Genomic DNA, 26,685 nt, shown 5'->3' with positions numbered 1-26,685 from the left:
ATCTTGTTATCGTTGTTGCCTTGTACCACCATGTGCGGTTCTTGGACTCCACTGGAGACAATGGCAGTTAGGGAAACTGGGGTTTAGTTTGAATTTGGGTGAAGAAAATTTAGTGAGAAGAAGAACTTTTGAATTTAGGTCAAGAAAATTCAGCGAGAAGAAGAACCTTTGAACGAAGAAGAAGACACGCGCCAAAGCTTTAGATTCTGATGGAAGGAGAAGGGGGTTAACCCGGCCCTAACCCTGTCCCACCATTTTACTTGGGGGATTTTGGGGTTGGGGCCTTTGAAAAAGCCCCCTAATGTATGGGCCAACAAAATGGGGCTTAGCTCTGTGTAGGGCTGGGGCCGGCCCTAGGGCTGCTAATAAAGTTGACAGCTCTAGGGTTGCATATTTAAATTGCATAATGGCCGGGAGCCCATAAAAAAATATCTCCTTTTATTTTTCTTAATTAAATCAGTGTGGACCCAATCAATCAATAAATTGGTGACCCACTTGACAAATCTCCCCCTCAACAATTAATTGGGGCCATAATCAACCAAATTGGCTTTCTCCTTGCATATAACATATTTTCCTACAGGTAAGATTTTTGTCATCATATCTGACCCATTCTCATTAGTATGGATTTTCTCTAATGACAATTGCTTCATCTCTAATGCATCCCGTATCCAATGATATCAGACTTCAATATGCTTTGACCTTGAATGAAAAGTTGAGTTCTTGCTAAGATGGATTGCACTTTGACTATCACAATATAAAACATATTTTCTTGTGATAATCCCAACTCTTGTAGGAATTTCTGCATCCACATGAGCTCTTTAGCAGCTTCTGTAACAACAATATATTCTGCCTTTGCAGAAGATAGAGCAACACATTTTTGTAGTCTGGATTTCCATGACACTGCTCCTCCTGCAAAAGTCATCATATAGCCAGAAGTAGATTTTCTAAAATCCACATCACTAGTCATGTCTTCATTTGTGTATCCATTCAACACAGGCTTACCACTTCTGAAGCATAAACAAACTCTAGAAGTACCTTTGAGATACCTAAGTATCCATTTCACTACTTGCTAATGCTCTTTTCCAAGATTAGCAAGGAAATGACTCACTACACCAACAACATGATCAATGTTTGGCCTTGTACACACCATGGCATACATCAAGCTACAAACTGTAAATGAATATAAATCTTCTGCATTTCTTCTTTCTTATACTCACTTGTAGGATAATCCTTTGAGCTCAACTTAAAGTGACCTACGAGTGGAGTGCTAATAGGATTTGAATTTCTCATATTAAATCTCTTTAATACTTTTTCAATATATTTTTGCTGGGATAACCTCAATTTTCCATTCTTCCTGTCACGAACAATTTTCATGCCAAGGATTTGTTTTGCAGGGCCTAAATCCTTCATTGCAAAGTACTTGCTTAACTCTCTTTTAAGACTTTAAATGTCATTTTTATCATGACCAACAATCAACATGTCTTCAACATAGAGCAAGAGAATAATATAATTTCCATTAGGAAATTTCTTCACAAAAACACAATGATCAGAAGAAGTTTTATCATACCTGTGACCCATCATGAAGGAATCAAATTTTATATACCATTGCCTTGGATCTTGTTTGAGCCCATACAAACTCTTTCTCAATCTGCAAACAAAATTTTCGCTTCCTTTGACTGCAAACCTTTAGGTTGTACCATATAAATCTCTTCCTCCAAGTCATCGTGAAGGAAGGTTGTTTTCACATCAAGTTGGTCAATTTCTAAATTTAAATTTGTTGTCAAGCCAAGTACAACTCTAATTGAAGACATTTTAACCATGGGTGAAAATATCTCTTCAAAATCAATACCCTTCTTTTGACCAAAGCCCTTCACAACCAACCTTGCCTTGTACCTTGGCTGTGAGTTATTCTCTTCTGATTTCAATTTGAATACCCATTTATTTTTCAATGCTCTTTTACCTTGAGGAAACTTCACCAACTCAAAAGTATGATTCTCATGCAATGATTTCATCTCCTCTTGCATGGCTTTGAACCATTTATCTTTCTCTTCATGCAACATAACTTCTTCATAACATTCAGGCTCTCCCTCATCAGTCAATAACACAAACTCATGAGGGAAATATTTTTGTGAAGGGTGTCTTCTCTAACAGATCTTCTCATAAGAGGCTCTACAAGTGGTTCAGGATGTGTTACTTCGGTTGGTTCATTAACTTCAGTCAGTTCATTAACTTCAGTCTAAGGCATATCAACTACATTCTCCACATCTACATTCACATCTCCCCTATGATCAACAATTGTGGCAGAAGGTTCAGGCTCAAGATCAATGAACCCATGAGTAACCTGTTTTGACTTTTCTTTCTTTTTAATATCTTCAATGGTTTGGTCCTCAAGAAAACAACATCTCGACTTCTAACAATCTTCTTGTCAACCAGATCCCAAAATCTATAACCAAAGTCATCACGACCATAACCAAGGAAGATGCACTGTTTAAACTTCCCATCAAGCTTAGACCTTTCATCTCTAAGGATGAACAAAGGCTTTGCAACCAAACACTCTCAAATGATTATAAGAAACATCTTTCCCCTTCCACACCCTGTTAGGAACATCACCATTAAGAGGAATGGATGGAGAGAGGTTAATCAAGTCCACTACAGTTCTCAATGCCCCACCTAAGAAAGCTTTAGGCAATTTTGCATGAGAGAGTATGCATCTAACTCTACCATTAATTGTACGGTTCATTCTCTTTGCAACTCCATTATGTTGAGGGTTCTTTGGAACTGCCTTCTTAAGCTTGATGTCATGCTCCTTGCAATAATTCTCAAAAGGACCCCTGTACTCACCACCATTATTTACTCTAACACATTTCAATAGTCAGCTTGTTTCTCTTTCAACACTTGCATGTAAATGCTTGAACACATTAAGTACCTGGTCTTTGGATTTCAAAACAAAAGCCTAAACCTTACTAGAATGGCCATCAATAAGAGCAACCACTAATGGATTTGTCACTCATAGGGCAAACATTAGTGTGAATTAAATCTAAAACATACGGTCTTCTATGTGAAGGATAAGTGTAAAAGAAACTCTATGTTGCTTAACAAAAAGACAATCAGAGTAAGTTTCAAGAGATGTACCTTTAATAAAAAGCAACCCATGTCTTGAAAGTGTAGCAAGGCCTTTCTCACTCAAGTGACCAAGCCGTTTATGCCATAGCTCTATAGAACAATCCTCAACTGCATTCACTTGAGGTGTAGAGAACTTTGTTGTTGTCCAATAAAGAGTATTTCGTTTCTCTCCTTTTGCTACCACCATGTTCCCTTAGTGCACTTCCATTTTCCATCACCAAAGAAATTATGGTAACCATCATCATCAAGTACTTGGACAGAGATCAAGCTTAGGCGAACATCTGAGATGTGTCTGACGTTCTTCAAATGCAACTTGCAATAAGTATTTATCTTCTCTTTTATTGTAATTATTTCCTCTATCCCTTGACTTCTCTTGCTTAAGGAACCAACAATCTTTAATCACATGTTATGGTTTATTGCAATGGAAACATGTGATATTTGTCTTTGGCCTTGACTTCCCTCTTGACTTACTACGATCATTAAATCTTTGAGAATGATCATTAAATCTCTGAGAGTGGTTATTAAATTTCTGAGAATTTATGTACATATTTATTCCTCTTGACTCCATAACTAAAGCTTTATTTTGAGAAGAGGAGATAACCTTATCGCTACCCTTCCTTCTAATTTCTTCATTTAAGAAGCTATCTTTGACCATGTCAAAAGTCAATTTTTCATTAGGAGCAGAGTTACTCAAAGATACCACCAAAGTCTCCCAACTGTCTGGTAATGAGCTAAGCAACAACAATGTTAATAACTCATCAGCTAATACAATCTTCATTGTGATCAACTGATTCACCATATTCTGAAAATTGCTCAAGTGCTTTGCCATTGAGGAACCATCCTTGTATTTCAAGTTTACTATCTTCCTAATAAAGAATGCCTTGTTCAAGGAATTTTTAGACTCAAACAACTCATTTAATCTCTTCCATAAATTGTAAGCAAGAGTATCACCTGACACATGATGATAAATAGATTGCTCTATCCATTGTCTGATCACACCAATAGTCTTCCTATTTATCTTCTACCAATCTTCATCAGTTTTACCTGTTGGTTTAACACCCTTTTCCTAAACAGAATCATACAGGTCTATACAAAATAATAAATCTTCCATGCGAGATTTTCATATTGAATAATTTGTAGAATCCAATTTCATCATGGTTCTTGCACCATCATTATCTCCCATTTTCAAAGCACAAATCAAAGCCCCTAACTAGAGCTCTGATACCAATTGTTGGGAAAATCTCACAAATAACAAATAACCAAGCGCGGACACAAAACCCATATCAAATCTTCCCTAAATAAATAATATGCAGATAATAAAATGCATAAAATAGAGAAAGGGGAAACCAACACAAACAAAAACTTTTAACGTGGGAAAACCTCAATATAGAGGAAAAACCCACGGGACCTTATCCAGTAAAAACTTCCACTAATAAAAATTAATGGGTACACCACAAGTTCTCTTGGAGATTCCAAGGATCAACAGAGCACTATTCTCTTCACCAACAAGGTGGATAACAAACCCCAATGGATACTTTAAATAAACAATAGAATGAACCCCAATATATGAGAAGAGGAATAAAACCTTTTCTCCAAGGTAGCTTCTCTGCACATACTTGCACAAGATAAACTGGTTGCTCTTTTCTTCTTCTTCACTCTCTCTGATGGCTTCTCACCAGAGGCACTCACAACTTCTCTCTCTTACGTCTCACTCTATGTTTCTCTCATCTCAAACCTGATGCAAGAGTTGCATATTTAAATTGCATAATGGGCCGGGAGCCCATAAAAAAATACCTCCTTTTATTTTTCTTAATTAAATCAGTGTGGACCCAAGAAATTGGTGACCCACCTGACACTTTCTGAGACATATAGATTTACTGTCTTTAAGTACTTATCCGCAGTGTGTTACACAATTCTCCCAAGATACAACAGGAACTTCCCGGATTCTCCAAAGATCTCAGGACTAGCAAGAAAATACTCCTCTTCATAGAGGAAGTAACCCAAATAACCCAAGACAGTAGAAGAAAATAAAATGGGATAGAAGAGAGCCAAGATAATTGAAAAGGTCTCTTTAAGAGAGTGTTAGATCACTTATTTATAGGTACAAAGAAGGGCTGTGATATTCTAAAAAATCTCATAGCCAACAAGGATAGTTATAACAACTCCACAACGATAAAAAGATATTGTAAGACTTCAAACACTAATATATTAACTACTTATTAAACTTTAAACTTTAAGAGATAATAAGTTTATTCCAACCCGAACATGTTTAGTTATGGATGCAATGTGTGGCATGGGCGGTGGGTAATTTTTTTTTTCCATGGTAGTGGCAATGGTCAACTTAGGATATAAATGATCTCTTGGACCTATATATCTCTAGCCCTTCTTTCATGCCTTAACTTTACCATGCATTATAGTTAATCTTCTTTTGTCTTCTCTTCATTACCCATATACTTTCCACTACTTGCATCATTTCTATCCTCACTCCATCACATATTATATTCTCTCTAATCTCTATACTCCCTTCTCATCTTTCATTCTTGGAAACTCCAGCTATGTCTTTGCTTTTATATGTAAAAGTTTCATGTACTTAGCAGACATAGTGCTATCCATGTAAGCTTCTTTTGCATTGATGGGAGACCCCTTGTTTATGTCTTGCCTGTTTTTTTCTTCATGTTTTTGCCTCTCGTTGGAATTTAGGATTAAAAATTTTTAAAACAAAAAATTTCAAGCTTTCGAATTTTATCTCCTTCTTTCAAGTACTAAGAAAATAAGGTCACAATTAAAAGTGCTTAACATTTTAAAGCTTTACGCGCTTGTCCTTTATGATCTCGTGTCAATAAATTTTATAAGGTGTTTCATTTCAGTTATATTACAATGTATAATGTATAATTTATCAATTTTCTTTTAACATTTCTGACCTTTTAATAGGTAATTGTTTCTATTAAATATTAAAAATAAAGAAATTTAAACATCTCATTCAATTTAATAAAATCATATATATATATATATATATATATATATATATATATATATATATATTATCAGATTGAATAAAAGCATATGTATATATATATATAACTAATAAATTCTTTAAGCATTACATTTGCAATACTCAAATTTCTAATATAGTTTAATATTTCTGATAAAACATTTACAATATCATATTATTGCTCACTGCTCAATAAAATTTAAATTTGTTTCAAGTTTGATATAATTTTTATTTCAATACACTCTCTTTCAATATTGTCAACTATTATGATTCAAATAAAAGCACAAAATAATTTTATATTTGAAATAAGAAATAAATTGAATGTGTGTATCATCAATATATATATATATATATATATATATATATATATATATATAGATCATGTTACTTTAAAAAAAATAACTCTATGATTTTGAAATGAATAATAGACTTCTAAAATATTTTTTAACCATAGGCAGACATGTTTTTAAATTATATTTTTAGAAATGTCTTGGAAAAATGTAAGAGGCTTTCTATCACCATATTTTCATTATCTTAAAAGTGTAGGATTATTTGGTTTTTTTTTGTTATTAACTAAACTGCCATGATTTTACTAACATAACAGAGTCCAAAAAGAGACCTATTTGATAGAAGTTGTAGAAGCCCAAATGAGTGAAGCATATAGGGTGTTACAGGAACCATGTGCTTCATGTCAAATAACTTTTGAAACCATGGGGACCATTTTCCCTTTCTTTCAATCACAGGACTAATAAATATTAATTTCTGCAAAAATAGTTATCAGAACTCATGAACTTGGACAATTAAGTCTTTAATCCTATTAACCTCCTAGCTTCTCAGCCTATAACTAACATTGTTGCACTTAGATTTGTTCAAAAGGCTCTGCATTATTTTAAAATTAATCATGGTCCATGGACTTAATACATAAATTAGTCAATCTACTAATCTTTATCCTCTCTATTTTTTTTCTTTTTATGTTTGTCCTCTTTATAAATAAACATTCTTTCCTCTAGTCATATCTGTCTTTTATGGAAATATATATTTAAAAAATATATATTATCTTCATCAATTATGATAACAGAATGATTTTCTCACGCGCATAAAAATTATTTCCTCAACTCTCCTTAAAATTAAATTGAGTTATTCTTACATTCCTTAAAGAATTACTAATAACTTTTTAGTTTAAAACTTGAAAATGTCTTAAAATGAATTCTTCTATAATTTGTTTGTGTAAACAACACACAATCAAGGTTGTTGAAGTATTTAAAGAACATTTCTTTCCAAGTATAAAAGATAAAAGGTTTTGTCCCAGTAAATAAATTAAAAATTTAAATATATTTTTTGTTTCTAAATTATTTTTAAAAGTTATATTTTGTTTCTAAATTAAATTATATATCTTTTTTATTCTATTTGTGAAAGTAATGTAAATTATTCTTATCGATATAAGACAGTTTGAATGTATTTTACGTGACAAACTAAATTTTATAATGAACTATGATATAATATTTAACCCTTTAATTAAAGTGCGGGGAATATAATTTAGTTTAAAAACGAAATAGAATTTTTAAAAGTAGTTTGAGAAAGAAAAACGCAGTTAACCCTGAATATAAAATTTATTCATTAAAAATAAGTTAAGAATTTCTAAATATAAAATGAAAAGAAAGTTTTAGTTTTGAATAACTAAAATTATTTTTTTCAATTTAAAAATTATGAATTTAGAAAATTATAAGATCTTTCATATTAGTTATGAAGAAACCAATTTTATACGTAAAAAAAATTATTTCATTTTTTATGCATTTAAATGAAAAAAAAATTGGGGAAGGAGATTTTATATAGAAGTTGTTAGTGGATTTTGTGAAGTGACAAGGAGAAAGCAGAAAATCGAAAGTAAGAAATAATAGGAAATAGAGATATTTGATCCTTGGCAGAAAGCATGAGGTTGGTGACATGCAGAAGAAGAAGAAGAAGAAGAAGATGATGCATATAAAGGGAGGTTTGAAGGCCGAGAAGTGTCTAAAAGCAGTGAGTTAAAAGAGTGTTGCTATAGTCACCTGAACAGCTGGAAGAAGTGCGAAAATATAGAAAATAAAGTTCGTGATTCCCAAGAGCTTTGAAAAATTGTGAGTTATTTTGTATAGATCCGAAATATTGAGTCCCAAGACAGAAAAGAAAAGAGAGTGTTGTATTTTAATAGGCGAGTCCATGTTAGAGCTTGGTGAGTGGTGATGGGCACAGTAGAAATGATGATTGCAATCCACATGAAGGCTTTGGTCTTTTTCCTTTGCCTCTTTCTCCCCTCATTGCCCAAACACTTGCTAAGCTGTGAGACACCTTCACCTCATGTCTCTTCCTACCATTGCATTGAAAATCTCTCACACAACCAATGTGCAACATTTGCACTCTTTCTCACAAACTCCTATTACTCCTCTCTCTCCAACCTCACCACTTACTTGGGACTCAATAAGTTTCTGCTAGCACAAGCAAATGGCTTCTCTGCAGACACTGACTTCCTCTCCCACCACCAACCCCTTCTCATTCCAATCCATTGCAAATGCAAAGCTGGCTTCTCTCATGCTCACCTAACCAAAACTGCTATCAAAGGTGAGAGCTTCTATGACATTGCTCAATCACTTGAGGGCTTGACAACCTGCAAGGCTATTAGGGACAACAACCCTGGTGTCTCACCTTGGAATCTTGATGACAGAGTCAGATTGATTATCCCATTGAGATGTTCTTGCCCCTTTTCATCACAACTTACACCTCAACCAAAGTTTCTCCTTTCTTATCCTGTTACTCAAGGTGATACAATTTCTAGTTTGGCCTCCAAGTTTAATATCACTCAACAAGCTATTGTCTCTGCTAATCACATATCATCATCACAAGGTTTCACCCCTGGAACTTCTCTTCCACCCTTTACCTCTATTCTCATTCCTCTCAATGCTAAGCCTGTCATTGGTCCTTTGCTTAAACCCAAGGAACCCAATTCTGGCTTTCAACCAACCAGCATCCCTGTAAAAAGTCCACACAACAAGTCACCAATGTGGAAGACTGAATTGTTCATTGGCCTTGCTGGGGTTGCACTTGGAGTCTGCATTGCTCTTGCTGCAGCCTTTTTCTTCATCAGATTGAAGCACAAGAAGGGGGATGGGAGTTCATGCAAAGAAGGAGATATGGAGCTGCAACATCTGAATCAGAGTGTGAGAACCACCTCCACCAGTGACAAGAAAGTTTCGTTTGAAGGGTCTCAGGATACCCTTGATGTGAAAATCGTTGATGCCACATCGCGCAAGATGTTGCTGGAGACATACACTATTGAGAACATCAGAAAAGCAACTGAAGATTTCAGCTCAAGCAACCACATTGAGGGATCTGTATATCACGGTCGTCTGAATGGGAAGAACATGGCTGTCAAGAGAACAAAGGCAGAAACAGTGTTAAAGATAGATCTTGGCCTTTTCCATGATGCACTTCACCACCACCCCAACATACTTAGGCTTCTTGGAACAAGCGTGGCAGAGGGGAAGGAGCAAGAAGAGTCATTTTTAGTTTTTGAGTATGCCAAAAATGGTTCATTGAAAGATTGGCTCCATGGTGGATTAGCCATCAAGAACCAATTCATTGCTTCCTGCTACTGTTTTCTCACATGGAGCCAAAGGCTGAGGATCTGCCTTGATGTGGCCAGTGCCTTGCAGTATATGCACCATGTAATGAATCCCTGCTATGTGCATAGAAATGTTAAGAGCAGGAACATCTTTCTGGATGAAGAATTTGGTGCCAAGTTAGGGAATTTTGGTACGGCAGATTGTGTTGAGCATGACACTGAGGATCCACATTTCTATTCCACCAACCCTGCCTCATGGAGCCTTGGTTATTTGGCACCTGAATACGTGCACCAAGGCATAATTGCCCCAAGCATCGATATCTTTGCCTATGGGGTGGTTTTGTTAGAGGTTTTATCTGGTCAAACTCCTATAAGCAGGCCCAATGAGAAGGGAGAAGGAAGCATCTGGCTCACAGATAAAATAAAGTCCATTTTGGTGTCTGAAAATGTGAATGAACTAAGGGGGTGGATAGACAGTGCATTAGGGGAGAACTATTCATTTGATGCAGCTGTGAGCATTGTCAACATTGCAAGAGCTTGTGTGGAGGAAGATTCTTGTTTGAGACCAAGTGCAAGGGAAATTGTTGAGAAGCTATCGAGATTGGTGGAGGAATTACCAGAAGGAGAACAACACATGTTAATGAGTGAAAGCTCAAGCAAACCTCTGGTGAAGGCAGTGGAAAACAGTCTTGAGTAATCCACTCAAGGAAGGAATCCAAGTAGTTCTACTGATCCTAGTTTTGAACATCATATAAAAATCTTGTTGATTTTTCTTCCTACAGGTAATGCCTACCTGAAATGCTCCTTTTTTATGTATGTAATTACTGTAACAAATCAGAATAAGATACAAAATTGTGTCCTTATAAGATCCTGCATCTGCTCTTGACAGAGAAAGATTCATTTTAATAGCATATTGCAGAAGTAAGTATTCTTATATGATTGGAACTCGGAACATGCGATGCTGGCCAAAAGCCTGATGACCCTAGCAAGCAATCTGTCAGACCTTTCTATATGTGGAGAAGTCATAGAATGAATGTCATATAATCACTCTTTAACAATCTTGTTTGAATTATGGCAAAGAAAAAAAAATCAGGAAAGAGGAAGAAGGGAAACAAAATAAGTTGAAATATTCTGAGATGAATGCAAAGACCAGATCAACAATGTTTACATTTCCAATTGTTAAAGACTAAAAGCAAACTAACAATTTAAGAGATATAATTATCAATAACTAGTAACTTGCTCCTCAGGTAAAAGTAGTTACTGATTCACATGCTATTCAAGTTCCTGGAATAAAAGTGTTGGACTATTATTAATTTATTTGCTCATTAAGTTGAAATAAAAATGTAAATGTACAGGTAATACAAAAATGAATATTTAGTACTCATCCTTACCTTTTTAAGGATTGTAAACTTCAATCTTTTAGCTTAGGAACTTGAACTTGTTGATGAGTACTGCATTGGTCAAAAATCCCCAACTTGGTTTTCGGTTTTATAGTAAACAAGAGTGACAACTCCACTTCTCTACACTCCATTTTTCGGTTTTATTTCTTTTCAATCTCCAAGTTTTTTTTTTTTTTTTAAATGTTCTTGGTATATTTTTGTCGACAAAAGACGACATCATGTTCTGCTTGATTGATTTCAATACCTCGAAAGAAGGTTACTAAATTGAGAGACTTTATATCAAACACCACCATCGTCTCTTTCTTGAATTTCTTAACAAGGCTTGAGGTGTTTTTTGTTCCAATAAGATCATGTACTTATAGTTAGATGATAAGAACATCAACATCATCTAATTTGACATATAATGTTAACTCTCACAAGCTTTAGGAAAATCCTATGCTCAACAAATGTTTATTAATTTTGTTGAACCAAGCTCAAAGGCTTGTTTTAGCTTGTAAGAAGACTTCTTCAAAAGATAAACCTTATATTTTCCATTTCCTTTAGAGATCCTTGGGGTTGCCAAACATTTTTATTTCTTAAGAAACCACTTAAAAAATGTTAATTTGCATCAAGTTGATACAACCAACAATTATAGATGGTTCTAATCAAGCAACAATTATAGATGATTCTAATCAAGCAACCAATGCAAATGTATCTGAGTAATCCACACAAAAAAACATGAGTATAATCGTTCATTGCAAGTCTGGTCTTTTGTTTATTATAAAATCATTATCATTAAACTTAGAGAAGGCATAAGTAGGCTCTAGAAGTTGGCATGACAAGAATTTTCTTAATTAATGATGGATTATTACCGACGAAAGTGAATTCATCCATAAAGTCAAATTTATCAACAAATATTTTCTTCGATAGCAAATTCATTGGTAAAATCTGTTGGCAATATTTGTTGGTAAATTACAATTAGTCAATAAGATTTGTTGGTAAATTACCAAAGGATATTTTTGTCGATAACTTATAATTATAGTTATCAACGACAAAAGCCGTCAACAAAGTTCGTCCATACCATTCATTGGTAAATTACAATTTTTATATTACTGACAAATATTATAGTCAATAACTTATCATTAAAATTATCGACGATATTTTTCTGTCTGTAAATCCATTGGCAACTTGGGTGGGGTTTATTGTATATTAAGGGAGACGGGTGAGAAGAAGAAGAGGAAGAGGAAGAGAAGGAAGATGTGGAGGAGGAGGAGGAGGGGGTGGAAGCTCTGTAGTGAGTTAGCAGTGACTAGGTGGTGATGCATTCATGGCTCAGTGGTGATTCGACGGTGACTCGACATTGAAATGAAGGTGCAAGGGTGGTTGATAGAGTTAGAGAAGCAGGTGGAGGAAGAGGAAATGGAAGAGGAAGAGAAATAAGAGGAGGATGAGGATGAGTTGAAGGTTGCAGTGGTGGTGACCTAAGTGTATTAGACGATCCAAGTGTCTAGACAACCTAAGTCACTACGTTAGACAACTAAGGTGTTAGACGACCAAGGGTTAAACTTAAGACAACTTAAGTTAGTAGAAGACCTAAGTGTCAGACGACCAAGGTATGAGACGGTCCAAAGCAAGTCATTAGATGACCTAAGTGTCAGACAACCTTTAATGCTGAAAATTTTATAGCATGTTGTGATGACCTGAAACAGGTTTTTGATATTTGATTAATCATGCAAAAACAATAAATTGAATCAAGTGTTTGAAACAAATATTCAATAAACTAAATTACAATGAATACTATCATTCTAGAAGAAGAAGGTTTTTTTAGTCAAATACTTGAATGAAATTAATATTGAGAAATATCTGATGAATGAACGATTTGATTGGGAATGAAATATATTATTGCTCTAATGATCCAAATGCATAATCAAGTTGCACATAATTTACTTAACTAGACAATTTATGCACATTAAAGAGATCAAAATTCAAAATCAAGTTTAAGCTCAATCTCAAAAGGAAAGAAGATATCCTGAAAAGCATTACATGATTTAGAATTGAAGTCTTGAAGAATGAAGTTGAAGATTCAAACTGAAGAATCAAATTAAAGAATTGATCAAGTCATTCTATATATCAAGAAGATTATAATGAAAAGCTACAATTCAAAGTCTCAACAACTAGCTTAAGCAAGATCTATATAACAAGGTTAAGCCATACATGAAGTACACAAACAAAAGGAAAGAGAAAGAACAAAATGATGTAAATTTGTCATATATATATATATATATATATATATATATATATATATATATATATATAGTGTCTTAGAGAAATTGGGTTGAGAGCTTGAATGTTGTAATATCCTTCATTGAATGAAGTTGTAACTTGTGAGCTTTGTTGTACACTTGTGATGAGAAGTGTCATTTGCTTATTATTGTAATTGAGAGTTTGTGATCTCAAGGGGAGATTGAGAAGGATACCTGGAGAGTTCTATGTTACATGTCTAACGTTGTTTTACTTCTAACCAAAGCGTTCCTCGTCTAACAGAGTGAGTGTGTTTTGTTATCATAAAAACTTCATTAGCTCAAAGGGGCTTATCTACTTGAACAAACATGTCCCCAAACTTATACAAAAGAAGAGTGAAAGCTTCACTTACTCGACTTTCATTTGTACATGGTTCAAAATAACCTTTATCACCACAACTCTAAAGATGCTTCAAGACCTTTACTCAAAAGAGCACTACATTGGAGTTCAAGAGATAAACGAGAGAAAGAAGATAAGAATAATTTTTAGAGAGAGATTTATAGTTCAAGCCTTTGACAACAATAAAATAATACTACGCTAATCAAGTTCCACGACATGACAGTTAATTCTCCCTTATCTACACATGTCTCATCCACTCTCACTCACATACTCTACCTTTTCTACTAATGCATAGCCTACTTAGCTTAAAAGCTCAACGTCTGATGCATTCACTAGCACACTATCAAAGACCGTGTCCATACATGCTTTATCTGGTAATCCAACTTCTACTTTTCTCATTAACATTGCATCTCCTACACTCAATCACATAACGTCTACACAATGTCTACTTTGTGCAAGTACCCAACGTATGCCCAGTGCAATCACATATAACATCTGGCTAGTGTATCTCACTATAAGAAAATACCATATTACTGACAAAATTATACCAATGATAAAATATCATTTACTAACAGATTTTATTGATGGAAAAAAAATATATGTTGGTAAAACAAAACTTACTACATATTTTAGGATTTTAGTTATTAAAGAAAGGGTTAACTATATTTTTGGTCTCTAAACTATTAAGTGATTTTGGTTTTAGTCATTCTTTCAAAGTTTATTCCAATTAGGCCCTTGTCCTTTTGAAATTCATGGAATCAGTACTTAATGGCCAACAACGTTTATGTTTCTTATGACGTGGCAAACAGAATGCCATGTCACCACTCCGTTTTAATGACACATGGAAAATAAAATATGAAAACATGATTTTTTTTATGCAACACGTATGAAATTAGTTTTATCATCTTCCTCGCCTAGATTAGCATTCATACATACGTCATTCCCATAATTTTTTCTTTCACTGAAACCATTATTACATGCCACTATCAAGACCTATACCAATATTTTCATCTTCAACCTTGCGCACAACTTCATACTTCATTCTTCATTTTTGTTTCCCTCTATTATTGACCACTTTCAACCTGCTCACAACGATCACCATCATTCCCCAAAAAATATAGAACCTGATGAAGGATTATATTGTTTCCTTTTAAGATTATTGAATATGGTGTGAGTTGATTAAGAAAGCTAAGTGAAATCCCCACTGGACATTAAGATAGCAAGCTATCTAGATGTGAAGGTTCCTTTCACAAAGCTCAAGAGAAGAAGATGATGGATGGATTCAAAACAAAAAGGAAATGGAAAGCACATAAACCATAGAAAACCAAGAACAATTAAAGGAAGAAGAAAACGTAAAATGGATAGGAAAGAAATGGTAAAAATGTGAGAAGCACGCCACTACAAGGCTAGGCTAGAAGCCATGGCAACCTTGAAGATGAGTGGATGTGTGCCGCCACTTGCTATGCAAGATAAGGCTTAAAAGTATTCACTCCCTAGGGAGGAAACTCTCACAAATGGTTGAGACACAAGAGTGTTTTTACTTCAAAATGTTCAACCCTTTTACATGTCTAGGAGCACCCCTTATATAGAAGAGTTTAGGGGCCTCTAAGCAAATAAAAGATACCTAAGGATGTCTCTACAAAAACCTAACCCTAGCTTCTAGAAACTAGGTCAAATAAGGTTACAAAAATGAGAGACAAAAGAGCTAACTATTGTGTGTGCAAGGCTAATTTCGTTCTAGCACAAAAGGAGACAAAGAATGTGTCTCATATGTCTCCAAAAAGTGGTCAAAGTGTGCTAAAAACAAAGGAGACCAAAGGTACATAGGTACACTTGCTTCATGCCTTTTACTTTATGCTTTATGCCTTTGCTTTACTCTCTCCTCCACATCATTTATGCTTCCCAATCACCATGCGCCACCTAGCATTGCTTTCTTACTCCTAATTAACCTACAAAGCAAATAAACATAGATTAGCATGTTGGCTTAAGTCAAGTCAACTATAGTCAACAAGTCAAACCTAGTCAAAGGTCAACAAGTCAACTAAAGTTGATTCAACAAAGTCAACTTAGGGAATAAAAAATAACAAACACAAATGAAAGGGATGAAGGATTAGTGAACTTCCTTTCTAAACATGCTTAGTCTTCTTAAGCATGTGCCTTCATCCTTGGTTGGGGTCAATCCTTCATCATCCTTCCCTTCTTGGAGAGAATTTGACCACAAATTCTTTAAGCCTTTGTAGATGGAGCTTGACTTGATTTGGGGGAGGTTTTGCACCTCCCTTTTATGAGCTCTTGTTCCATCTTTTCTAAGGGTACTACCCCTAGCTTTAGTTAGGCCATCCCTATTTTCTAGACCACTCTTCTTCTCATGCTTGCGCATTGGGTCTTCCTTTTGAGCCTTGCAAGAGAAGAAAGAATGGTGATGTCCATCTTGCTTTGAAAATATTTTTTTAGAGGCAAGTAACACTTTGGAGGTAACTTGCTCTTTTTCTTTTTCATCTTTTCTCTTATCTTTCACTTTATTTTTGTCCTCATTTGCTTGATTGGGTGAGAGAGGTAGGAGTGTGAACTTCTTGCCTTGGAAGGAGAAAGCATAGGTGTTAGCATGGCCATCATAAAAGACTATTCTATCAAATTGCCATGGCCTACCTAACAAAATATGAGTTTCTTCCATAGGCACAACATCACATAACACCTCATCTTTAAAATTTCCAATTGAAAAGTTAATGAGGACTTGTTGAGTTACTTTAATGTCTTCTTTCTTAAGCCATGATAGCTTGTAGGGCTTGGCATGAGGGATAGTTTTCAAGCCAAGCTTGTCCACAACCCTTGTGCTAGCCACATTTACACAACTTCCATTATCTATGAGGAGGGTACATAGTTTGTCTTTGATATGACACCTTGAATGAAAAAGGTTTTGTCTTTGAGAAGGGTCAAGTTCCTTGGAAACTTGTCTTAGTTGGTGCCTTATCATTAACAATCCACCTTCAAGGGGTTTAATCCTTTCACTTGAAGAAGAAGTGTGGGAAGAAGTACTTTTGGGGGAAGGGGGAGAGGTATGTTCACTCTCTACTTCTTTTTTAAGGTTTAAGGCCATGGTTCTTTTGGTGGGACAATTTGAAGCTATGTGCCCATATCCCAAACACTTAAAACATTTTATAGAACTTGTCCTTGTACCTTGAGAAGAATTAGGAGTTTCATTAGAAGGCCTAGACGAATTAGTCCTAGGAGGTGGGTTTTTGGAACTCTTGAGTGGTGATTTATCATGTTTTCTTTCTTTATCTTTCCAAGTACTAGAATAGTAGTCATTGTATGAACCACTCCTCTTGGCCTCTCTTTTCTTTTGCAATTGAGTTTCAACTTTGATGGCCAAATGTAAAACTTTGTCAAGAGAGGAGTACTCATATAACTCTACTAAATCTTGTATGTCCCTCCTTAAACCACTCACAAATCTAGCTACCTTTTCCTCTTCACTTTCAAATTGGAGTCCTACTTTTAGAAGCATGGACTCCATTAACTTGTAATATTCATCCACACACATGGACCCTTGTTGAAGCCTTTGGAGCTTCAAAAGAGTCTCCCTCCTATAGTAGGAAGGAACAAATCTAGCACGCATCAAATTTTTAAGGTCCCTCCAAGAAGTCGCGAGTGACTCTTGGTTAATATTGTCCATACATAATTGATGCCACCAAGTCATGGCATAATCCTCAAACTCTAAGACTACCAAATCTACTTGCTTTTGATGACTAACTACATGAATGGTAAAAATTTGGTCCACTTTTTGTTCCCACTCAATGTAGATGTTTGGGTCATTTTCTCCTTTGAACTTAGGAATCTTTGGAGTTTGCTTCTCTTGTGATGGTTTGCGCCTAGAATGCCCTCTTTTCCGAGCCTCTCTTTCTTGCTCCTTAGCTTCAAGCCTTTGAATGTGCTCTTGGATTCTTAGGTCACTTTGCTCTTTGTCCTTTCTCAATTGTTCAAAGGCCTCCTTCCTAGATAACTCCAAATCCCAAAGCAATCTCATCAATGTATTATTTTTGTTTGGTGTAGGTGCATTTGATGAACTTGCCATGATTCCTACAACAAAAGCACTCAAATCCGAGACAAAATAAATGGATTAGAGGTTAAACAACATGAAAACCGAGACCAAATCCAACCCAAATTGTAACCCAAGTGTTTAGATCACTCTCCCAAAGTAACAAGGCAAGGATAGCACTCAAAATCCACCAAAGGAGTGAAGCAAACACTTTTAAAAACTTGTTCAAAACCTTTCAAATGCAAGACAAGTGATTCGGCCACAACATCCCAAGAGTTTCAAGAAAAGAAAACTACTATGACACAACAAAGAACACCTAGTGACAAGCAAGAAAAGCACAAAAACAAGAAAGTTTAACTTCTAAGGAAATTTTGTTTTAAAGACAAAACTTGAACAAGACTAAAGCAATGAAAAACACTTTTAAAGACTCAATGGAAAGCATTTGAACAAGTCAAGATTATACCTCAAATTATGCATACACCCAGAAAGATCATAACCAAGTTAAAGCATGGAACTAATTTGCCAATATCACCCAAAATCCAAGTATAAAATTTGGTAGCATGACACCTAGTAAAAATGGCCAAATGGATTCACCAAGCAACACATTAGCTCTCGACCAAACTGTTTTTGGTCATGAAAATAATTTTTCTTTTCAAAACTAGGTACATAAGATGATGAGAAGGATATTTTAGAGTGTCTTGAACACTTAGTTCCTTAAAAATTAGGTCAAAATCAATTTCAAGGAGCATGCTACAACAAAAGGCATAGATCTCATGCAATAGCTCAAATACTTAGAAACAAGAATAAGAAAACTCAAAGAAGCATATGACATATGACTCAAACAAAAGTTAGACACATTTAAAGACTCAACATGACATACACAAAGACACAAACATGTAGCTACCATGCATTTAAACTCATGGATTTGAGACTCAAAGAGTAAGCATCAAAAGACATGTTATCCAACCACATTTAGGAGTAAGAAGAGTAACAAAAATAGTAGCCAAAATTGTCCAACATAACCTGAAAAACGTTGATTCGCGGTGATCTCGGCAGCTCTGACCTTTGCTCACTATTTCAATCATAACTCTCTCCACAAAACTCCAAATGCATTAGTTCTTTTTTTGTTAGAAACTAGACTAATAGAGTTTTCTTTGGACATCAAGAACGTAATTTTTGGACCACTGAGCAGGTGCAGTTTAATCTTTTAAAATCGTGAACAGTTTTTGCCAACATTATTTTTATGTGTACCATTCAAAGATAGCTACACAAGACAAGGTTAGAACATGAAAACACCATATTCAAGGACAACCTAGGCTCTAGATACCAAATGATGAAGGATTATATTGTTTCCTTTTAAGATTATTGAATATGGTGTGAGTTGATTAAGAAAGCTAAGTGAAATCCCCACTGGACATTAAGATAGCAAGCTATCTAGATGTGAAGGTTCCTTTCACAAAGCTCAAGAAAAGAAGATGATGGATGGATTCAAAACAAAAAGGAAATGGAAAGCACATAAACCATAGAAAACCAAGAATAATTAAAGGAAGAAGAAAACGTAAAATGGATAGGAAAGAAATGGTAAAAATGTGAGAAGCACGCCACTACAAGGCTAGGCTAGAAGCCATGGCAACCTTGAAGATGAGTGGATGTGTGTCGCCAATTGCTATGCAAGATAAGGCTTAAAAGTATTCACTCCCTAGGAAGGAAACTCTCACAAATGGTTGAGACACAAGAGTGTTTTTACTTCAAAATGTTCAACCCTTTTACATGTCTAGGAGCACCCCTTATATAGAAGAGTTTAGGGGCCTCTAAGCAAATAAAAGATACCTAAGGATGTCTCTACAAAAACCTAACCCTAGCTTCTAGAAACTAGGTCAAATAAGGTTACAAAAATGAGAGACAAAAGAGCTAACTATTGTGTGTGCAAGGCTAATTTCGTTCTAGCACAAAAGGAGACAAAGAATGTGTCTCATATGTCTCCAAAAAGTGGTCAAAGTGTGCTAAAAACAAAGGAGACCAAAGGTACATAGGTATACTTGCTTCATGCCTTTTACTTTATGCTTTATGCCTTTGCTTTACTCTCTCCTCCACATCATTTATGCTCCCCAATCACCATGCGCCACCTAGCATTGCTTTCTTACTCCTAATTAACCTACAAAGCAAATAAACATAGATTAGCATGTTAGCTTAAGTCAAGTCAACTATAGTCAACAAGTCAAACCTAGTCAAAGGTCAACAAGTCAACTAAAGTTGATTCAACTAAGTCAACTTAGGGAATAAAAAATAACAAACACAAATGAAAGGGATGAAGGATTAGTGAACTTCCTTTCTAAACATGCTTAGTCTTCTTAAGCATGTGCCTTCATCCTTGGTTGGGGTCAATCCTTCATCAGAACCCAAAACCCTCAACAATTAATACCCACTTGCAATAAACAACACAAACAACGCAACCAGAAAAATCAATTGACAAGAAGGGAAGTGATGAGCCTCCTTGAATGAACTTGACGGAAGAAAGAGTCTCTATGGAGTGTTTGAGTGGAAGCAAGTGTATAATGAAAGTTTGGATGGTGGTGGATTGAATAGTGATGCAAGAACTCTAAAGAGGTTCGGCTAACTTTAGATGAGGAAAGCTAGAGGAGGTTATAAGAGAATTCTCTAACTAGGTGGCTCTCAAAGGAAACTTTGTGGAGTAATCTCAACAACATAACTTTGCATCATTCAATTGTGATTTACAAGGGTGGGGAGGCTCTCATTTATAGTAGAGAGCAAGCTCCTAAATGAAAACCAAATACTAAAGGAAATGGAATGCAAATGAAGGTATCCATGTGAAGCACATGTGTCTAGACCTAGAGTTAGTTCTAAGATCCATGAAAAATGGATCACATGCTATGTGGATAGTTCACGCATTCCTTGTTTATCCCATGTGCTAAATGCTCAACTGATGGCTAAGCTTAGACACATTTTGGGCCTAGACTTTTGAAATTAGGCTTGATTGGATCCAATTGGAAAAGCTAGGTGAGAAATGATCCAAACTACTTCTAGACTTTTGCAATTTATTCAGAAAGCATGTCCTAAATAATTAGCCTAATTGAAATCTACTATAATGGACTAAAACAAGCCCATCATATCTTGACATCTTCCTTGGCCCAAGAAAATAACATTTGAAGTCCATGAATACCACTGGCTCCTTGAAGATCTATCTCCTCATGTATTTTTCTTAGCATCATTTGACAATAAGGGAAGGGATTCAATGTTTCCAAGAGAAAACTCAATCATTAAACACCTATGGCTGCCATATTTGAGTTGGACATTAAAGTGCAAGATGAAGTAGGAGAGATGCCGGCATTGCCTCTGACGGCAATGGCACGATGCGGCAACAACCCTGGTCTCGCTCGAAGAAGAAGAGAACCCTTATGTAGGGGAAAAAGAAGAGTATCGCCAATGGTACCAACAACGATCTGGTTCGTGCGTGGCTGCGACCTTGTCTTTGACCGTTGTGACCTAGAAGCGCCATTGTCAATAAGAGTTTCATGATGCTCTTTCCTGCCTCAATTTCTCAGTTTTTTTCTCATTTGATTCTCCCCAATGATTGTGTCTCTCTATTTAATAATAGGGAAGAGGAAGATGAGTGGAGGTTGAGGCTAGAAGAGAATGGAGGTGGTAATAGGTTCTGTGATTGTGTCCCGGGTGAAGAAAATTCAAGTAGAGAGGAAAAAGAAGATGGTTTCGATGGTGGGGTTCTATTTATGTATAATATGAATGGAGATTAATTTATTCATTTCTCTATGATTTTTTGTTCCTGTATGAGAATGAATTTTGGGTTTTTTCGATAGTTGGAAGATGAAGTCAAATCTAGGTGGAGAATAATAGATGTTGAAGATGGAAATGGAAAATGGGTTTTGTGTGTTGTTATCGTAGTGCGTTTGGAGAATGAAGATGTCCACTAACAAAGAAGAAGAAGAAGAAGATGAAATGGAAAACTAACTTCATTTTCTAAATTAAATAGTCTGCTACGTGTCCCAAATGAACAGCTAACGTGAGACTTCGTTTGGCGCGTTAAAAAAAACACTAACGTCATTAGCTATTAAGGACTAATTCCATGAATTTTGAAAGGACATGAACCTAACTAGAGCAAACTTTGAAAGAGGGACTAAAACTAAATCACTTAATAGTTTAGGGACCAAAAACATAGTTAACCTTTACAAAAACTACTTGTCGGCAATGGAACTTCTGATAAAAATAACTAGTAAATATTTCTGTCAATAAAATGAACGTCAAAGTTATAACTTTAGCTTTGACCATGTCATGGAAAAATTCGTTATGTTGTGGTGAAATTCACTGATAATTATTATTTTTTAAAATTCATTAGTAAAATCATTGTTATTTTAATTTTTTGAAAATTCGTCGGTAATTAATTTTTTAAGTAAATCCATCGGTAAGTATGTCGATAAAATGGGCACCAACTTTTCCACCAAATTTGATGATATATTTGTTATAAATTAAATAGAAATGAGTAGGAAGAAGAAGAAGACAAGAAGGACACACTAAGACTAACAATTCAATTGATTGAATACATTCATACCAGAAACTATATATAGAAAGCCTTTTAACCTGTTAAAACCCATTTTAACAGATTAAAAATGACACACTAAGACTAAGACATCTAACCTATGTCATATAGCCTACCAACATGATATAACACCATTACATTTAACACATTATTTCCAGATTTAATGCTATAGAAACATTATCTTCAAGCGGATCTTCATCAACCTTCATCAATGACATGCGATCTTCATGCACTTAGCTTTATGAAATCTTTGCATCAAGTTTGCTTGTGCCAAGACTTATTTGCTTTCTTCTTTGAACCATTTGGTTTTTACCACACTAGTTTTCCATATACATGTGTTGTTTGTGTGCTTTTATATTTTTTTGAGTCTTTCTTCATTTATATGGTTCAATCATGATGTTGTGTTGGGTCATTTTTAATTTTAAATTCGTCCATGTTGAGTCATGTGTAGTCATTTTTATGTGATTTTATCCTAGTTTGAGCTTAGCAAAAATCACAAAAATGTATGTTCAACTTATTTTTCAAAACTACACTATATGCATCCATTTGAGTGCTTTTACTCTCAATTTTTAGTTCATAATCTAGAATTTATTCTAAGACAACTAAGCCAAGTAAAAGAAAAAGGGTGAAAAAACTTTTCCCTCTTAAACAAGTTTATTTTTCGTAAACATGTTCATCCATCCTTTGTAAGGGTTATGGGCTCATCAACAAACACTACAACAATGGCGGTCATGACAACAATGGTGGTAGCGACAAAGGAGTAAGAGGAGGAAGAAGAAGAGGAGGAAGAAGATAAAAATGAAGAAGAGGAGAAGGAAGAAGAAGACCAAATTGTTATATATATCAACAAATTTTACTAATAGAAAAAAGTTTGTTAGTAGTTACCAAAATATATTTATCGACGGATTATGACAAATTTAAGTCTTCAGCAATTATCAACAAAATTTGGTATCCTTTAGTAAAATTTATCAACAATCATTTTATCAACATATCAACAAATTTTTTGCCATCGATAAGTTGACAATAATTTTGTTTTATTGACGACTTTTTGGGAATACTGACAAATTTTGACTATCGATAATACTATATTTTCAAGTGGTGAAATACATCTAGCATTTATTTCTCTTAACGGATATCACACTCCTTCAAACTTAGCCTCTTTCAAGACCTCGTCGAACCATAATCTTACCATTTTTCATGTCCTTTTGTTAATTCCTACACTTAACATTTTCAATATCCCGTCGTTTATTCTTACAATTAACATTTTCCATGTCCGTAAAGTGTTTCTTTGATTTATATTTAAGTTTGTGGAAGTAGGAATAGTTCTACCTAAATGTGGTGGACGCAAGATCAGTCTCGACTAAAGCATTCAAAATGTATTGAGATTTTTTGAGTCTTTACATTATTATGGATTATGGATTGTAGTTATTGAGGTCACACATTCATTTGGTATGCGTGGCTTCAAGGAAGTTATTTGTCCGCCAAATTATTTAGGATCACAATTGGGTTGGTTGTCTAATTTAATGAGAAATGGTTTTGAGTTTTCTAGAATTTATTGGAAGAAACTTCTACGATGATTTTATTGAAAATTGGACCTAAATACACCAATCTTTGATTTTAGAGGTTAAGAAACTAATCTTACGAGGCAATGTAATGAATAAGGTTTACTAAATTTTTTACCTGTTCATATCATATTCTTCTAATAAGGTACACAAACCCTTAATATAACTAAATAATGAAAGAAATTCTCAAATAATTTTTCTATTAAGATACACAATCTCTTAATGTTGAGTTAATAAGGTAAAATAATTTATTATTCTCTTTTCTCATATTTCATATTTTTTAATGATGGTGGTAAAATTTTCAATATTCCTTAATTTTGTATAGTTGAGAAATTTGAGAAGGTATAATATATAGTTTAATTTACGAAAAGGGGTTAATTTTTGTGCACAACAATGAAGTCGTAAATACTAAATACAACTTGAGTGTGCAACTTCAATATGAAGTCTTCAATGACATTGACAAATTCAATGACGGATCTTGACCAAAAGTATTGGAAGGGCCAAAGTAATATAATTTTGAGATTATTAGATTTGATAATTAGTATAATGCTTCAAAAATGGCTTCTCTAACTTAACATTTTGACCTTTAGTATAATTTTTCAAAATATGTGAAGAAGTAGGGTCTATCTTGTTTTCATCAATACTTTCTTTTTTATCACTTTTAAAAAATAAATTTATTCTTTTATTCTTTATCAATATACCTTCTTTGTAAATAATATTAAAAAATAATTTATCATAATCCAATAAAAAATTGAGACACGTAATTATAAAAAAAATATTATAGTCAAGTCACAATTAAAATTCGACTATGAAAAAATACATAATACATTATTTTTTTTCTATATTCATAAAAAATGAATATACAAAAAACTCATGAGAAAAAAAGTAATGTTTTTATTATCGAGACAAGAGACAAGAAAGGAATAAGATAAATGATAAATGAGAGCAAAAATAATGAATTTGTGTCTTCAAAAATAAGAAAAGATATGAGAGTGAAAAACTAAAAAGACAAGAGAAGGAAAATAAAAATTATCTTAATAAATATTTGGTTTAATTACTCTTTTGATTCATGTTTTTGTTTAAAAATATTAAGTTGGTCCTTCAGTTTGGTTCTGATTTTTGAGAAACGAATGCAATTTGGTCTAATACGATAAATTTTGTCAAACAGATCAATAACTTTTTCATTAAAATTGAAACTCTTAGTATGAATAATTTACTTTGTTGGTGTAATTAACATAATCCTAGTGTCAGCTTTTGGACAAAAACAGGGACCAAAAGATAAATTAAACCTAAATATTTTTATTCTTTATTATATTTAATTTTATGTTTTATTATCTATTATTAAATGTTATGCTTTATAAAAGAAATAAAAAGATACACAATTTAATTTTCATCAATTTTTAAAATATACTACCTACAATTTATAAAATTTCAAATATATTTATAATATATATATATATATATATATATATATATAATTAAAAAAATTCAAAATTTTGGGGGACCATGGCGCTTTTCCGTTCCTAAGAAGATCCGTCCCTAAACAAATTCAATATAAAGTCATATATTTCATGTACATTTTTTTCAAAATGCTCAAAATGAAGTCGTGTTTTGTGTGCACAACTTAACCCTATTTATAAATTTTTTTAAAGCGAATTCGGATCGATAATATAAAAAAAAAAATTAACCGTCTTTTCATAAATTAACCTAATACTAATATATATCTTTTGCATGTACTTTATGAATAATATGATGCCCTCTCTTTCATCCGTAGGATATAATGATAATGACAAAAAAATTACATCGTGTTTAATACTACGTATCAAAAGTAAGTTGTTCTAATCTTAGATATATTTAAAATAAAATACATGAATGAATAGGTAGTAAATAAAAGAATATAATGTAATTAGAACATCATGACCTTAAATTCATCGAAAGTAAGCACCCCATCTCCATCAAGATCAAATCTAGCTATCATAACTTGGCACTCATCTATAGTCCTAGATTCACCCAATCTACTAAGCATCCTTTTAAGACTCCTGGGTGTGATGCAACCACTCTCATCCATCTCATACATCTTAAAAGCTTCTCTTAGGTCATTCTCTTTCTCTTCCTCCTTCCCTCCCTCCACAAACCTAACGAAATCATCAAACCCTACCAATCCATCTCCGTCCGCGTCCAGCATAATCACACTCGCCGCCGCATCCTCAGCCGACAACTCCTCACCCATCGCCTCCACGCATTGTTTCAGTTCCAACGCCGATATCTTCCCGTCACCATTCTCGTCAAAGTGCTTGAATACACGTTCATATTGCCTTAGCTTGTTCATCATATAAACCCTACAACAATTTTACCACCATAGACCTATGCATAGATGTGTAATAGTAATATGTTACCGTAGCAACCAAATTTGATGTCATAAGATTGCGAACGAAGAAAAGAAGAACCATGCAACGAATGAAAAGGAAGGTGCTGAAGAATGATGAAATGAGAGAGGTTGTTGTATTATAGTGGCTAATGCCGCGTCGCTTCAATTGACCAAATTCTGTAACTTGTACAAACAGATACCGTGTGGGCGATTAGGTAATTTTGTTGAATACCACAAATTTTAGGAAAATGTTTTCTCCTGGCGTGAGAAGTGAGGAGCCGCCCACGACTCCTGCGCCACGCGTGCCGCACTCTACAGGAAGCTTCTGTAAATGACCCCACAGATGAAGGCCAAAACATTTTTTCAAAACTTCAAATTAATTTACGTACAACTTAAATCATGTCAAAAATATTT

At 34.3% G+C, this 26,685-nt stretch overlaps 2 protein-coding genes across 2 annotated transcripts; one reads left to right on the top strand and one right to left on the bottom strand.

Annotated features, from left to right (window-relative positions):
• The first annotated feature begins 7,991 nt into the window (after positions 1-7,991).
• On the top strand, positions 7,992-11,046 carry LYK2 (Protein kinase superfamily protein). The gene has a single exon (XM_028067774.2). It carries the CDS (start codon positions 8,338-8,340, stop codon positions 10,408-10,410), a length of 2,073 nt encoding a protein of 690 aa, XP_027923575.1. The 5' UTR covers positions 7,992-8,337; the 3' UTR covers positions 10,411-11,046.
• A 14,679-nt stretch (positions 11,047-25,725) lies between these two features.
• LOC114195100 (calcium-binding protein CML38-like) lies at positions 25,726-26,391 on the bottom strand. Its single transcript, XM_028085497.2, has one exon. It carries the CDS (start codon positions 26,233-26,235, stop codon positions 25,810-25,812), a length of 426 nt encoding a protein of 141 aa, XP_027941298.1. The 5' UTR covers positions 26,236-26,391; the 3' UTR covers positions 25,726-25,809.
• Positions 26,392-26,685: the final 294 nt, after the last annotated feature.

Source organism: Vigna unguiculata, chromosome 1 (genome assembly GCF_037176805.1).
Source record: "Vigna unguiculata cultivar grain cowpea cultivar isolate G323 ecotype 2 chromosome 1, ASM3717680v1, whole genome shotgun sequence".
NCBI classification, from domain to species: domain Eukaryota; kingdom Viridiplantae; phylum Streptophyta; class Magnoliopsida; order Fabales; family Fabaceae; genus Vigna; species Vigna unguiculata.
The sequence above is the reverse complement of the archived record's forward strand: the minus strand, read 5'-3'. Positions and strand labels throughout refer to the sequence as shown.